At 25.4% G+C, this 14664-nt stretch overlaps 2 protein-coding genes across 9 annotated transcripts; one reads left to right on the top strand and one right to left on the bottom strand.

Annotated features, from left to right (window-relative positions):
* Window positions 1-19: 19 nt before the first annotated feature.
* On the bottom strand, window positions 20-1489 carry Med11 (mediator complex subunit 11). The gene is made up of 4 exons (XM_072896917.1): window positions 1321-1489; window positions 1133-1251; window positions 756-896; window positions 20-274 (listed from the first exon to the last, which is right to left on the bottom strand). The coding sequence occupies exons 2-4, from the start codon at window positions 1206-1208 to the stop codon at window positions 153-155; spliced, it is 339 nt and encodes a 112-aa protein (XP_072753018.1). The 5' UTR covers window positions 1209-1251; window positions 1321-1489; the 3' UTR covers window positions 20-152.
* Window positions 1490-3684: 2195 nt separating this feature from the next.
* On the top strand, window positions 3685-14549 carry LOC140667940 (uncharacterized). 8 transcript variants are annotated; one of them, XM_072896347.1, is made up of 11 exons: window positions 3685-3928; window positions 4459-4671; window positions 5304-5549; window positions 11423-11595; window positions 11701-11853; window positions 11944-12095; window positions 12183-12422; window positions 12520-12846; window positions 13043-13184; window positions 13258-13385; window positions 13487-14548. In XM_072896347.1, the coding sequence occupies exons 4-11, from the start codon at window positions 11424-11426 to the stop codon at window positions 13799-13801; spliced, it is 1629 nt and encodes a 542-aa protein (XP_072752448.1). In that variant the 5' UTR covers window positions 3685-3928; window positions 4459-4671; window positions 5304-5549; window position 11423; the 3' UTR covers window positions 13802-14548. The 8 variants fall into 8 exon arrangements, with proteins under 8 accessions (XP_072752448.1, XP_072752443.1, XP_072752447.1 ...); XM_072896342.1 differs by lacking the exon at window positions 5304-5549 and having other exon boundaries at window positions 3685-3898; window positions 4566-4671; window positions 13487-14549; XM_072896346.1 differs by lacking the exon at window positions 5304-5549 and having other exon boundaries at window positions 3685-3898; window positions 13487-14547.
* Window positions 14550-14664: the final 115 nt, after the last annotated feature.

The raw sequence follows: 14664 nt of genomic DNA, 5'->3' as shown, positions 1-14664 counted from the left end.
ATATATTTAAGTACAAATAAGATGATGAGAGATTCTATTTAATAAGAATATATGAATTTATTCAAATATTTTATATTTAGAAGAATTGTTATGAATTCTATTAATATGATATTTACAGTTAAACATTTTTAATTATGAGAAAAGTTATATATTTATCGTAACTTATTTTTAATACGCTCTAGTTCATTAACTCTACTTCGTGCATGTTCCAATCTGTGCCATGCCATTTGTAATACTTTCTGACTTGCATATCCAGAACCTTCGTGTGGTTGACCTGATATACATTATAGATATATTAAAAATGTAGATATATTGAAGATTGTTATTGATATATATATATACAGGGTGTTCGACAACAGATGGGACAAAATTTAAGGGATGATTCAACATAAGAAAATAAGACAAAAATTAAAAATAACAAAATTGCGATAGAGGCTTTGTTTTTTTTACTTATAAATATTTGAAAATTTGCATGAAAAGTGCCCAAAGCATAGTAATCCCCAAAATTTTTGAAGTGTATAGGCTATATTGACCGAATCGCTCTCAAAATACTGACGCAAAAGTATGCAGCAAATTGCCAAGTTATAGATAGCTTTTACACAAACTTTCAAATATTTGTAACTAAAAAACAAAGTCTCCATAACAATTTTGTTATTCTTGCTTTTCATCTTATTTTATTATGTAGAATCATTCCTTAAATTTTGTCCTACCTGTTGTCAAACATCCTAAATAAAATAAGTATATGTATTCTGTACCTGTAGAAACCTGTGTAAGATAATTAATTTGTTCGCTCAATTTAGACTCCAACTGTCCTAGTGTTTTTAAAAATTGATGTGTCTGTGACTCTGCCTGTTTCAAGCTTGATTTCTCTTTGCTCAGTTCCATGCAAGCTTGTCCTATATAATGTAAAATATATATATATATATATATTTATATATTAATATAAAGTATATATTTTGATCATTTGTATTTTATATATACTTAAAGTTTGTTTTATATAATTATTTTCATGTTTTATTGTTCCATAATTGTTATGTTCTGTCTTATATGTATATATGTATGTACTTTGATATATAAGAGTCACTTAAATTATAGAAAAAAAGAGCTATTAATAAGACTATTTAACAATTACCTGCACTTTGTAAACATATTATAATATCCTTTTCGATAGTTTCTAAAATCTGAATTCTTTCCATCGGCGGTGTCATTTTGCGCCTTTTATTTGTATTTACTATTTTTCAATTAGAATATCTGTAAAATTCGTTTAAAGATTCAATAAATTTCACTCATATTTTAATCCAATTTAATTATAGTACTTACAAAGATTAAAAATAATATAAACAGGATTTACAGTATAGGTTAGAATATTTTTTTATCAGAAAAGCCTGACGGCGACCTTTACGCCCTCTTTTCATAAGACAAGCAATTCAATGCGCTGTATATTAGCGCTCCACATCCATTTGACAGTCGCTGGAATTACGTAACTAGATCCACTTTTCCTTGCAGCACCGACGAGATATTGCTTGCACTATGCTAGCGCCAACTAGATTCGTTTTAGAGCGGGAAGAACTATATATGATCAGATCTATTTTTCGGTATACAAAATAAATTCAATTCAATTTAAATTTTTAATTTAATGAAATTTAATGTATTAATGTATTAATTTTTATGTATTAATAAATAATTTTAACATATTAATTTAAAATTTTTTTGGATAAATGAGTTTTTTATTATATTTATAATTATTAATTTGTATTATTTAATTAATATTTTATAATAAATAAATTTGGACGATGCACATAAAATTTCCATCATCATACATACATATATATAAATACAAGCACCGTACTGTTAAAGACAGTCAGCTTATGGAAGTTAACGTGGGAAAACCGACGAGATATTAACTGTCAGCTCTGGACAAATTTAAGCGACAATCGGTCTTTAATAATATTTCGTCGGTGATTATAGTGATATATCTATATTATTTCATTTTATTTGATTTCATTTTAGAGACTGTCTTATTTCCATCTATTATACTTTGTTCTGTCTTAATTTATTGCATCTCATGGAATTTTGATTTATTTTCTTTTTTTCTATTTTATTTTATTACCACTCTCACAATTAAAATTAAAGTATTGTTAAATTCTATTTTGTTTTATTCTGCATAATTCTTTTCTATATTGCTTCACTTTATTTTTCTTTCTATCTATATTATAGTGATATCTATATCGATTTTGATTTATATTTTATTTTAGAGATTGTCTTTTTTCCATCTATCATACTTTGTTCTTTGTATTTGTCTTATTTTATTACATCTCATAGACCGATACTCCGATCTTATATTTAAGGTCCGTTCAACCAATAAAATGATGCTATGCGGTTACTTCATTGGTTGAACGGGATCTTAAGACGATCTTAAATATAAGCTCAAACTATGAATACCGACCATAGAGTTTATTTATTTCCTTTTATTTTATTTTATTTTATTTTTTATTAATTCCATCACTAGTGCATAACTGAATAGTGTCCAAACGGAGTGCATCTTTTTGTGTCCAAGTTCTCTTTTAATTGAGACGTAATTAATAAGCTTATTAATGATTTTTTTTTATTGCGAAAATTAGAATATTAGCTATGTTGGACTTAAAAGTTTCTAATTAATTTTATGGACCAAAAGGACCAAAAAGAACCAAAAAAGTAACATGTAAGTCATTACACACATATTTCATAAATATATAAAAAAATCTATGATATTTATACAAAAGGGATAATTAGTACACATGTTAATGACTCATATAAGTATTACCAGAGCTATACCAATTTTCAACAGATTTACTAATTAAACTTGATATATCCATGTTTTTTAAGTCGTTGACTATGAATTCCGTTGAACTTTAAGCAAATTGGAACGTTTGTCATAATGGGAAATCCGCGCTGAGAGAGACAGCGAATGTAGAGAGCCTCTTGTCCGTTTTGGAGTGCACTGCGCTTTCTCAGTTCCACTTTTACAATACGTGCTAAATTTTTTCTCGTAGCTCTGTAAATGTAGACATTGAACTCTAAATGTCACAGCACATACTTTTGCATAATGCATAAGGAATTTGATTAGTCCATTAATACATGTATACACAGTAAAAATTTGTGCGTCCATATGTTAAAATTTTCTTCTGTTATCACGTTTTGATTACTACTTTAATTTAAAATTAACATACAACTGATATTTTGTTATTTTTACTTTTATAATGTTTTCATGAGTTACATTTATGTTAATTTCATAACTTAACACTTTGTGCGTGTCTCTTGAAAATAAAATATTATTTTAAGTGCCTTTAACACAATCATTTTAAACAATCAATATATCTCAAAATCAGTTTAACATTCTAAGAAAAGTTAAAGAAAATCTTCAAATAATTATAAACTTTGACATAAAATATAATAAAATTTATTAAAATTTGGGAGCTTTTTGGAAAAGACTGATATCCGAAATGATTCACATAAAACGCCAAAAAATGCCTTCAATCTTTAGAGCGATACTGTAAAATTAAATGAAGCATGATTACCAATTATTGACAGTTTATCTAACATTAAGTTTTGATACTGTTTTTGCACATGTTTTCGACTATTAGAATTAAATATGTGTACTATTTGTTCTCATGACATTGGATGTTTATTCCATGGTTATTAGCAGTTAAATTCCGTCAGTCATATGTCGATTGTCGGTTGTTCGTTCTGTCTCTTTTATTCTTCTTCGTCTGAGTGACTTGCCTCTGTTTTATTAATTTACATTTTAACTAGTTGATAACTTTAAATGCGTTTTGTTTGTTAGTGTATCTTTCCTTACGTTATGCACCGTTTAGAAGGCTTCTTATATTAGACGGGTTGTGGAGATCAGTGGAAATGAGTACGTAATTTGCATCTTAATGTATATGTAGTAAGTATATTAATAAGTTATCAATTTTTAGCATTTATTATCTTATTTATGTTATTTTATATGCTTTCACTTTATAGTTTTTAAATTACTGAAGAAGACTCGAAAGGAGTCCAAAACATTTGAATTATTACTAATAAATTATGAAGAATTGTTAAAATTATATTTTTTTCACTCTACATCCGCGTCGGCTCTTTATTGTCTAATTGTATTTGTATTTATATAATTGACAATTATTATTAGAGGATTGCTGTACCATAAAAGTTGTGGTCATCTTATTACACTTTGTCAGAATATATCTTAATATTTCATTAAAATATAGGCTTATTATTTAAAATTTTAGATATAAACAAATTTGTATTTGTATTTGTATACTGAAATTTATGAAGAAAATTTTATTAACTAATTTTTTTATTAAACTTATATATTAATTAAAAAAAATAATTAAAAGAAATAAAATAAAAAATTGTTTAAAATATATAAGGTGTTACAAATCTTATTTTAAAGATGTAATCTCATGATTTTATTGACAGATTGAGAAAATGACATAATGCTGAATAATTTATTACTTTGAATAATTTGTTTAATATTTTGAGAGGTAATTACCAGCTGACCCTGTGTCACACATTTTTTCCACCAGAGGTATTTTTTGTACTTGGAGCCAAATGCTGCCATGAAATAATAACTGTACATAATAATGTGGATTACGGAATTCAGGGTCCCTATGACGACAGTTTGTTCTCCAAGTAGGTATTTCAAGCAGAACCATGAAAAAATAATTGTTACGCTGTGGTGATACATATGAAGTAAAGACACTTGCTTCTTCCTCAAAACGAGGAATATCTTTAAAAGCAAAACATTAGATTAGGAGTTACAGTTTCATTATAAATCTTTTTTATCTTGTCTCAATATTTCTTGTGTTTCAAAATAAACTTGCGTTATGATTGCTTTTGTCGATTAAATGATAAAATAATGGTAATTTTTGAATTATAAATAAGCACAGAAACACGAATCCGAATTACTTTCAAAACCTTTGTGAATCAACTAATACATATTAAACGTCTTAATTATTAAAATATTAATTAATTTTATTTGTATATAAATATTTTTTTACCGTGTCCAGGAGTTCGGTTAATTTTCCGAAAAAATACCACCATCCACTTGTTGACTATTTGTCCAAAACATAAACATAATATTGTTAAAATTATATATAATATTTACAGAAAATTATTAAAATTTAATTTAGTTTACAGTTATTGAAAATTACGAAAAAAATGCCTACCACTGCATATTTGATTTCTGCATTATATGCTATATCCATCAGAAAACATCTTAATAACGATATTCAATCCCTGAAATAAGCGAATAATTTTTATAGATTAATTTGTATCAAATTTTACAATTTGGTACACATTTAATGATAGAGATGTGGAATCAGAATTATTTTACCATAAATGTCAACCAGATACTGAAGAGCACTTGAAAAGCGTTATGTAAGATTATAACAGTTGTTAGTTGAAAAACTGGCCTATTTTTGATTATTTTTGATCCAGCCTTCAATACAAATATCAAATATGTGACGACAATACATAACATAGAAGTCCCAGAATCCATAAAAGGCTAGGTATCTACTATTGGATCTGTTAAAGAAAAAAATATAATTTGTTTATTTTTTACGAAAAGTTATAAAACGTGTTGAAAATTTCTGATTAATAGTGTCTATATATTATATCTATATAATATAGATATAATTTGTTACATTTTCTAAACAAATTATTACATAAGTTTTGAATTATTTTTAAAATAAATGAATTATTAGAAGAGAATGAATAAAATGGGCTGATTTTTCCCTAAAAAGTGTAACATAAGTTACATATGTTTTCTTATAGTTTTTGAGCTGTTAAATACGAAAATATCCTCAAATTTGTGCTTTTAACAGAAAAACATTGGCAGGAAAAATATCTGAATAATATAATTTTCTTAAGTCAAAATAAATTCGATTAACTTTAAACTCGAAGTGTTTATTTGAGCTGCTTTATGATTTGTACCATAACTAATAGCATTTTTCAAGTAATACTTATGTACCATAATTCTAAAGTTGAAATTGATGAATATCTAAAATTAGAAAGTTATTTCTGCAAGTATAATACAAAAAGTAGTATAATAGGGCTCCAGACGCAAGTCTACTGTAAAAAAACCTAACGCGTTTCTAGGTGGAACTTTTATAGTGGTATGGAAGTCCACTATTTTAACATATTTAAAAATCTACAATTTATGCAGGTACACTGCTATCTGATAAAATTGAAGATTTTTTGAATAAATTGACAATATCTTTTTTAATTTTTATATTAATTTTGCTATATTAGATTTAACATTTCTAAAATACTTCATTTTAAAATGTTTTCTTAGTTTAAAAAATATAAGAAGTTATAAAACTATAATACAAATAATTAAATAATTGCAACAAAATTAATACTAATCGAATTACTATTAAAAGACTTATTTCGACTCCTTTAAGGTAAAATTTGACCACTTTCCCAAGAGTTTAGACCAATAAAACGGGTATTTTTGTATTTAGTAGCTCAAAAACTGTAAGAAAATTACATTTACATTTTTTGGGCAAAAATCAGTTCATTTTATCAACTTCCTTTGAAATATTTATTTTGATTAAATAAAAAATGTATTTTATAATTTTATTATTATTTATACACACATATATATATATATATATATATATCTGTCAGAATTGTAACCAGGTAGTGAAGATAGATTGCAATTTACGTTTAAATTATTTATAATTAAATTATTAATGCAAGTATCATCTCATTCGTTTATATGCTGTTTATAAGCACTAATATTCTGATTTATATTAAATGAGATAATGGATGATGTTATTTCGTTCAAAAGATATTTCGTGACTAAAGGAGCTTTTTTCAAAATTTGATTTTTGTTATAGTATTAATAAGTTTACCTTTAATATTTTTCGAAACTTCCATAAATTGCTGACTATGTCTTGTTTTTACATTTATTATTTACGATTGAGTTTTCAAGCCTTCTTTTCTCTCATTATTTTATACTGTAGGATTAAAATAACATATGTGAGAAAAGATTATTAAAATTCTCTGCATTTTTTCTTCTTTTGCTGAAATAAATAAGAATGATCTAAATGCTTTTTTTTTAAAAACTACCCAAACTTTCTCTCTCTCTCTCTCTCTCTCTTTCTCGTGATTTGTAACATATTCTTAGTATAATAATTCCGCATATAAAGTTAATATGGTGAGAGAAAGAGATTAATTTTTTACTTTTTTATAATAAAAAGTCTCTCACAAAGGAATCTTTCAAACCCGAAAATTTCGATTTTAATGAAACTTTCTAATTTAATGATACATATGTAGGATATTACATAACTACATTCACATGTAGAGTGGTTTTTTTCGATATATATCTTGAAAACTATTCATTTAATTTTTGGCTATTATATCTTTATAACGTTTTATAACGTTTTTTTACAACTTTTTACGTAGAACATTCCAAGAAATTGATTTATATAAAAAATTAGGATGGTCCATTTAAGAAAATTAAGTTGATCTTCCTATAATTTTGCCACTTACATCCAAGGTTAAACCATCGCATGTCCTAAAATCAAACAACTTTTGTACGAAGCATTTTTTTATAAAAAGGGTTAGAAAAAAAGATATTTTTATAAAAACTCTTCGTGTATAGATAGAGAGGATCAAACTGATACGAAACCATCGCGATACTGAAAATTCTGATTTTAATGAAACTTGGCACATATTTACGTTTGTTATATTCTGTCTACACCGAAGGATGATCCTACTTGTGGCTTATCCGACTACTTTCATCCGTCTACACTATTGCATAATTGTAGTATTTTTATATAAACCCGCTAATAACTTCAACATTTTTATTACATTATCTCGATAAATATTCGAGATATAAAAAAATGTTTTATACAAAAGTTTTTATAGTAAAAGGATCTCTATTTAAGGCGATTTTTGGTGTGACTCTGGTATAGCAACGAAACTGTACCAGAAAGTTTTCGCGGGTTTGGTAATTTGTAGTAAAGCCGTGGCTAACTGTTTTGGTACCTAGGTAGTTGATACAATGTTATACCGAGCAATAAAGCAGGATACTTTTTGTAAATACCTGTTTTTAATGTAATAATATCTGTTTTTTAGATAAGTTGCAAATATGAATACATAAATAATTTTATATATTTATTGTATTGGATTTATCTTATTTTGTTAGACTTGGTATTTTAATCAGTTATCCTACAAGCACAAAAAGCTATCAATTTTGGATGCTTGTAAATTTACTAACTTCTACACTATAGATTAAGTTATTACTTTTACTAGTTAAGTTAAATTACTTCTATCTAGTTAAGCACTGATTGAAATATTGAGTTTTGTGTATGAAATAACACTTTTTTATTAATTTACAAAGATTTTATTTTTATTTGAATTATTACTTATTTAGTATAGATATTATAGATAAAAGTAATTAATATTGGATAAAAATGGAAAATTAATATATTATTATATAAAAAGTAATGTAAAAATTATGCTATAGTTATATATTAAAATGATAATTTTTAATATCATTATATCGGTGTATAAATCCATTCAAATTTCGGAATATAATCCTGGACGATTATGACTTTTTTTGCTTTATTTTCATCAAAATTTTAATTTTTCTCTTCTTTGCATTCTTTGCATGAAAGAAATGCTTATAAATTTCTATTAATGGTACTTCATTATTTTCATCAAATACTTCATTCATTCAAATAGACAAATACTATTTAAAACTCATATTTATTCTGTATGTCTCTTCTATTCATATTAGAATAAGAGAATATTTAATTATTTTTAAATAGTTTTGAATTCGCACGTACAGAAAAGAATCAGTATGTTTTAGCGTGCTGGTGTGGTACATATTACCAGAATAAGTTTCGCCTCTACCAATAGCAACCTTGGTACATGTACCAAACGATCGCCAAAAATCGCCTTTAATCACATTAATAAAATTTTGAAAAAATAATTTTCTTTATCATAAAACTTTTATATAAAACATTGTATATAAAACATTTTTTCAAATCTCGAATAGTTTTTGAGATATATCGAAAAAAACGAAAAAAAAAAATTAAAGTTTTGATGAAACTATAATAATGAGATTTTCTCGTCAATATAATTTACACAAAATTGTTTCATTTTAATTCGATCAATTAATAATTTTATTTACATGAAATATTAATTTAATTAGGTTTTCAACTTCCCATAAAATAGAACTCATGAAACTGATATTCTTTAGACAAGATGCCCTGTCAGCACACATGTTCAAAAGATGTTTATAGGAGATCCATAGAATGTTAAAACATACTTTAATATCCTATAAATCTCTTATTGACATCTTTTAAACATGTGTGCCGATAGGGTGAAATGGACAAACTGTCATTATTAACATTTGCGTTCTTGAAGTTATTTACCTTAATTACTTACATAAATAGAATTTGTCGATAATCTACAAGTTTAATCCGACGTTCCGCGGACGAATGTTACTAATTTGCTTTCTGCTTAAAATAAAAAAAAGTACCAGCGGTATTGTCTTCGTGCGACACTGCTTTTGTCACGTAGATTTACATACATACATTACATTTTAATAGCTTATTGTTCAATTAATAAAAAAATCACTTTAAAATGATCAAAAAGAACAAAAAAAGTAACATGTAGTCATTACACACGCTCATAATTATATAAAAAAATCTATGATGTTTATACAAATTGGGTAATTAGTACACATAATAATAATTCATATATGAGCAACAGAGCTCTGCCAATTTTTAACAGATTTACATTAAACTTGATATACCCATGTTTTTTAAGTCGTTGATTATAAATCCCATTGAACTTTAAGCAAATTGGAACGTTTGCCATAATGGGAAAGCTGCGCTGAGAAAGACAGCGAATCTAGGGGGCCTCTCGTTTTGGGATGCACTGTGCTTCCTTAGTTTCATTTGTACAATACCTGCTAAATTTTTTCTCGTAGCTTTGTAAATGTAGACATTGAACTCTAAAGGTCGCAGCACATACTTTTACATAATGCATAAGAAATTTGATTGATCTATTAATACATGTATACACAGCAAAAAATTGTGCATCCATATGTTAAAATTTTCTTCTGTTATCACGTTTTGATTACTATTTTAATTTAAAATTAACATACAACTGATATTTTGTTATTTTTTCTTTTAATGTTTTCATAAGTTACATTTAGGTTAATTTCATAACTTAACACTTTGTGCGTGTCTCTTGAAAATGAAATATTATTTTAAGTGCTTTTAACACAATTATTTTAAACAATCAACATATCTCAAAGTTAGTGTAACAGACTAAGAAAACTTAAAGTAAATCTTCAAATAATTATAAACTTTGACATATAATATAATCAAATTTATTAAAATCATATATTTTTATTGCAAATAATTTAAGTTAAAATAAAATAAATAAATAAGTTAAAATTATCATGTTAAAGTATCAAGTTATTATCATGTATTAATATAATATAAAAAGTAAATGTTCTTTTAAAATATCCATACGTTAATGTAACTTAAAATAAAATGTATTATTTTACACTTCAAAATAGTTACATACATTAAAGTTTTAACATAAAAAGCCGTAATGTTAACAAATGAAATATTCAATACATTTTGATTAATCGATGGCTTTATTAGCTTAATGGAAGATGACAGTTATATCTTTAGTCTGCTCGTATCGTTTCTTTTATTCTCTTGTGTGTGAGATCTTATAGAGACAGGATACAACTTACGCAACATTTACTGTCGATAATGCTTTATCTCACAATCAGTGCTTCTGAACTCTTGGAAGAGTACGCGATTTATTTGCGATTAGGAATATTTGTGAATAAAAGTATTATGTGAGTATTGTGAATTGAAGTATACTATATACATACTGTGTGTGTATATAAAATTTACTCATTTTCTGTGCATTTTATTGAAATATTTATTCTAATCAATGTATAAACAAACTGTTTTAATGTTCATTATCAATCCGAGAATTCTTAGAGAATTCTTTACAATTTTATTTTATTTATATGAATGTAAGACTAAGATTTCAGTGTTGTGTTTTTGTCGTACGACAAAAATTTTATGTGTATTGATTAGCTATCGGATAAAATTGTTTGTAGAATTTTATTTAATAACTAATGAAATTTTATTTAATAATCAACCTTTGTTGTACGAAGAAAATGCGGCAATGAAATTTTAATTTAAGAATATATATAGAGCAAGTAAATAAGCTTTTTATTTTTGTCATAATGTTTGTCAATTTTTATGCCTTAAAACTTATTTATGTATTTCAAACTACTAATACTAATACTATAGTTTGATAAATACTTATTAAATAATAACACAAGCATAAGTTATAAAAGAAAAAATTTAATTCCTTATTTATTTATTATTAGAATGGCGAATGATAACGATGATTTCAATCAATTCCCTGAGTCTAATTCTTTGACACAAAACACTTATTATAATCTAATACAAAATGGAATAAGTTTTATTTTTGAGTATAAAAATCAGAGGCAATGGGTAAAGGTTCTGTATCCATATAGTTATGAAATGTTTGAGGCAAAAGGTATAACACAATTTAAATAAGATAATAATGTTTTACAATATTTGGATTGATAAAACTTTTCTCTTTTAAACTTTTTTGTAATTTTTGTTTTTTATATTTTCTTAGCAAAAGAAATATTTTTTGATTTAAATAATAAAAGATTCAAATTTTATGATGAAAAGAAAGCTATATTAACAGAAGAATTTTTAATTGAACATGTCCAGTTTTTCGGAAGAGGTGCTATTATTATAATTGAAGTAAATAGTCCAACAGTACTAGGTAAATTTTTTAAAGTGTTTTACAATTATAAATATATAAGTTACATATATATGTATATCATTATTCACATGTAGGGTCACTTTTTTATAGATTTAGATTATCCAACAACACCGAGTTCTTCCTCCAACATAACTGTTACCGATACTTCTGAAGAAGACGAAGCAGGAACTTCTCAACAAAATGTTCACAATTTTCTATTTTTACAACCACAACTACCAAAAGGAAAAATTATTACAAAAGAAGTATTGTCATTTTATATAATTATAGTAGTATATTAAAAAATATTTAAAGACAGATTATTTCATGCGATCTTTTATATTAATTTTTAGATCATCAAAAAAGATATTTTAGAGAATCCGTGTGGAAAAGATATTTTTGAAGAGTATAATAAGAAGGGATTTTTAAGTGATATAAATAGAAGACGGATGATTAACATAGTGGTTACTCAAATGCTTGCTTTGAAAAAAGAATTAAAGGGTCCATTAACTTCATCAGATAAATGTCAGTTTGCCAAAATTATAGTAGAACTTTTCCCGAAATTACGAGATCCGGAAACTATATTAGGCTGTGTAAATACAAAACACATTATTTAAACAGTATTCTAAAATATAAATTCTATTAATTTATAAAGGCAATTTTTCACATTTACAGTTTATTGCTTTTTAGGAATCTTTTTACGATCCAGTAACTAAAACAGGCTATTTAGCAAATAGGCTCTCCAACGTAAGAAGAGGTATGAAAAGAAAAACAATATGTAATGAAGATTCTGAAAACAATAGAAAGGATCTAAGCGTTAACATTACACAAAATGAAAATGAGACTTTAACCCAAGCTGAAATTGAAGATATTATTCTTTTTCTCAAAAGTGCCACACAAGATCAAAAATCACAAATTATTTCTAAACACAAAGACACATTTCAGTACAGAAGAAAATTTTGTTTAAATATTAATTTTTTTGATATTTTTCCAAGATTTTTAGATACACCTGAATTGGTAAGTTAGTAATTTAAACAATTTTTTAACAGAAATATGAAACAATAAAATATATAAATATAAAATATGTAAAATAAATACATAATATATAATATTGATTATTATACATTTATATTTTTAATATAAGATGTAATATATAAATAAAATACATAAAATTCTTTATTGTAATAATTTTTTATTTTATTGGATTTTGCAGATTGAAGAAGAATATAAACTCTTATTTCCTAAATATGATGACTTTTTCTTAAAAGAATTTACCAAATTTTGTGAAATTATTCTGAGAGTTTTTTCCAAGATTGATTACGAAATACATCCTCCAATAGATAAATTGGAAGAAGGTAATAAATATATTTAATAAAGTTAATACAGTTTTAATAATATATAAAATGCAACATTTGAGAAAATTTTCAGCTTGGGATAAACATACACGTGCTATTTTAGCATTAAGTCGACTTCTTCCTCCAACAGCTAGGGGAAAAAATAAAGCTGTAAGAGACAAATCAACTGCGGTTTTGGAAAAAATTATTTTATTCAAAAAGGTATATCATAGAATATACTTAATAATTTTAGGTACGTCAGAAAAGTCATTATACATTGATATAATGTTAGTTTTTATTATTTTTGTTTTGTTTTGTTCTAGAACAATACGCCCTTAGAATCAGAGTCAAAACAAAAGACCCAATCACGTTTAGTCGCTGTAGGCTCCAGCAAAGCAGCTGTGACTCAATACTTTTTAAATGTAGACAATAAATTTATTCTACTTCATGTACAAAATTTCATGAAGGCTTTTGACATTTTGTTTAAAAGTCATTTCGTTTTTAATACACAGTACGATTCAAATCTGATAAGATTCTACAGATTTATAGAAACATATTTTTATAAAATAAACAATGGTCCTGTAACTCCACGCGTAAGAGAAGTATATACACTTCTACGAAACCAAATGGATGTATGAATTTATCTCCATGTTTTGATTGCATTATTATATTGGATCTGCTATAATGACCAAAATTGAACTTTTTAATTTTATCAATTGATTATTCAGTTTTAAGATGTCTTATATGTGTACAAACTGTATTTATGTTGGAAATTCAACGAGTTTAACGAATTATGTCATTTAAGGATAACTTATTCTTTTTATGAAGATTCACAATCAAACTTAAAATGTTGTTTTTTTACTGTCCTATATTCAAAAACTTATCGGGATTTATAGAAAGCATTTAGTTAAATGTAAGCTAAATATTGAAAACAATTGTACTGTAGATGATTTAAATAATTTGACAGAAATTTTATCCAATTGTAGTTTTAATATTAATAAAGAATTAAATATAAATAATACTGTGAGTCGAATATAAACACTCGTAAGGATTTAAATACAAATAAAGATGTAAGTACAAATAAGTTTGTTCATCACTAATCTTGCTGATTTTTCTGAAGATATCAGTAATACTTACTAATTTTATACAAAATTTATATTTTTTATATTTGATACGTCGATTGATAAAACATTGTAATGTATCTTTCAACTAATATATCCTGTATTCGAAAAAATTTTGGATAATGTAGATGAGTCAAACATTATTTCTTGGCAAATTGTATCAACATTTTTTAATTTTTTTGAAATGTACTTAACAAAACATAAACGTCACAAATAGTATAAAAAACATGTGATAAAATCAATAGAAAAAAGTTGTGGGATTCACATGGAACAAAGGTTTAACTCACAATTAAGAATTTATAAAACGGTTCCTTCAACTTGTACATTTACTTATGTGTCATTTATTGAAACCTTAAAATTTTTATTGCAAAACAATTTTT

The sequence above is a fragment of the Anoplolepis gracilipes genome, chromosome 7 (genome assembly GCF_047496725.1).
Source record: "Anoplolepis gracilipes chromosome 7, ASM4749672v1, whole genome shotgun sequence".
Lineage (NCBI taxonomy): Eukaryota > Metazoa > Arthropoda > Insecta > Hymenoptera > Formicidae > Anoplolepis > Anoplolepis gracilipes.
The sequence above is the reverse complement of the archived record's forward strand: the minus strand, read 5'-3'. Positions and strand labels throughout refer to the sequence as shown.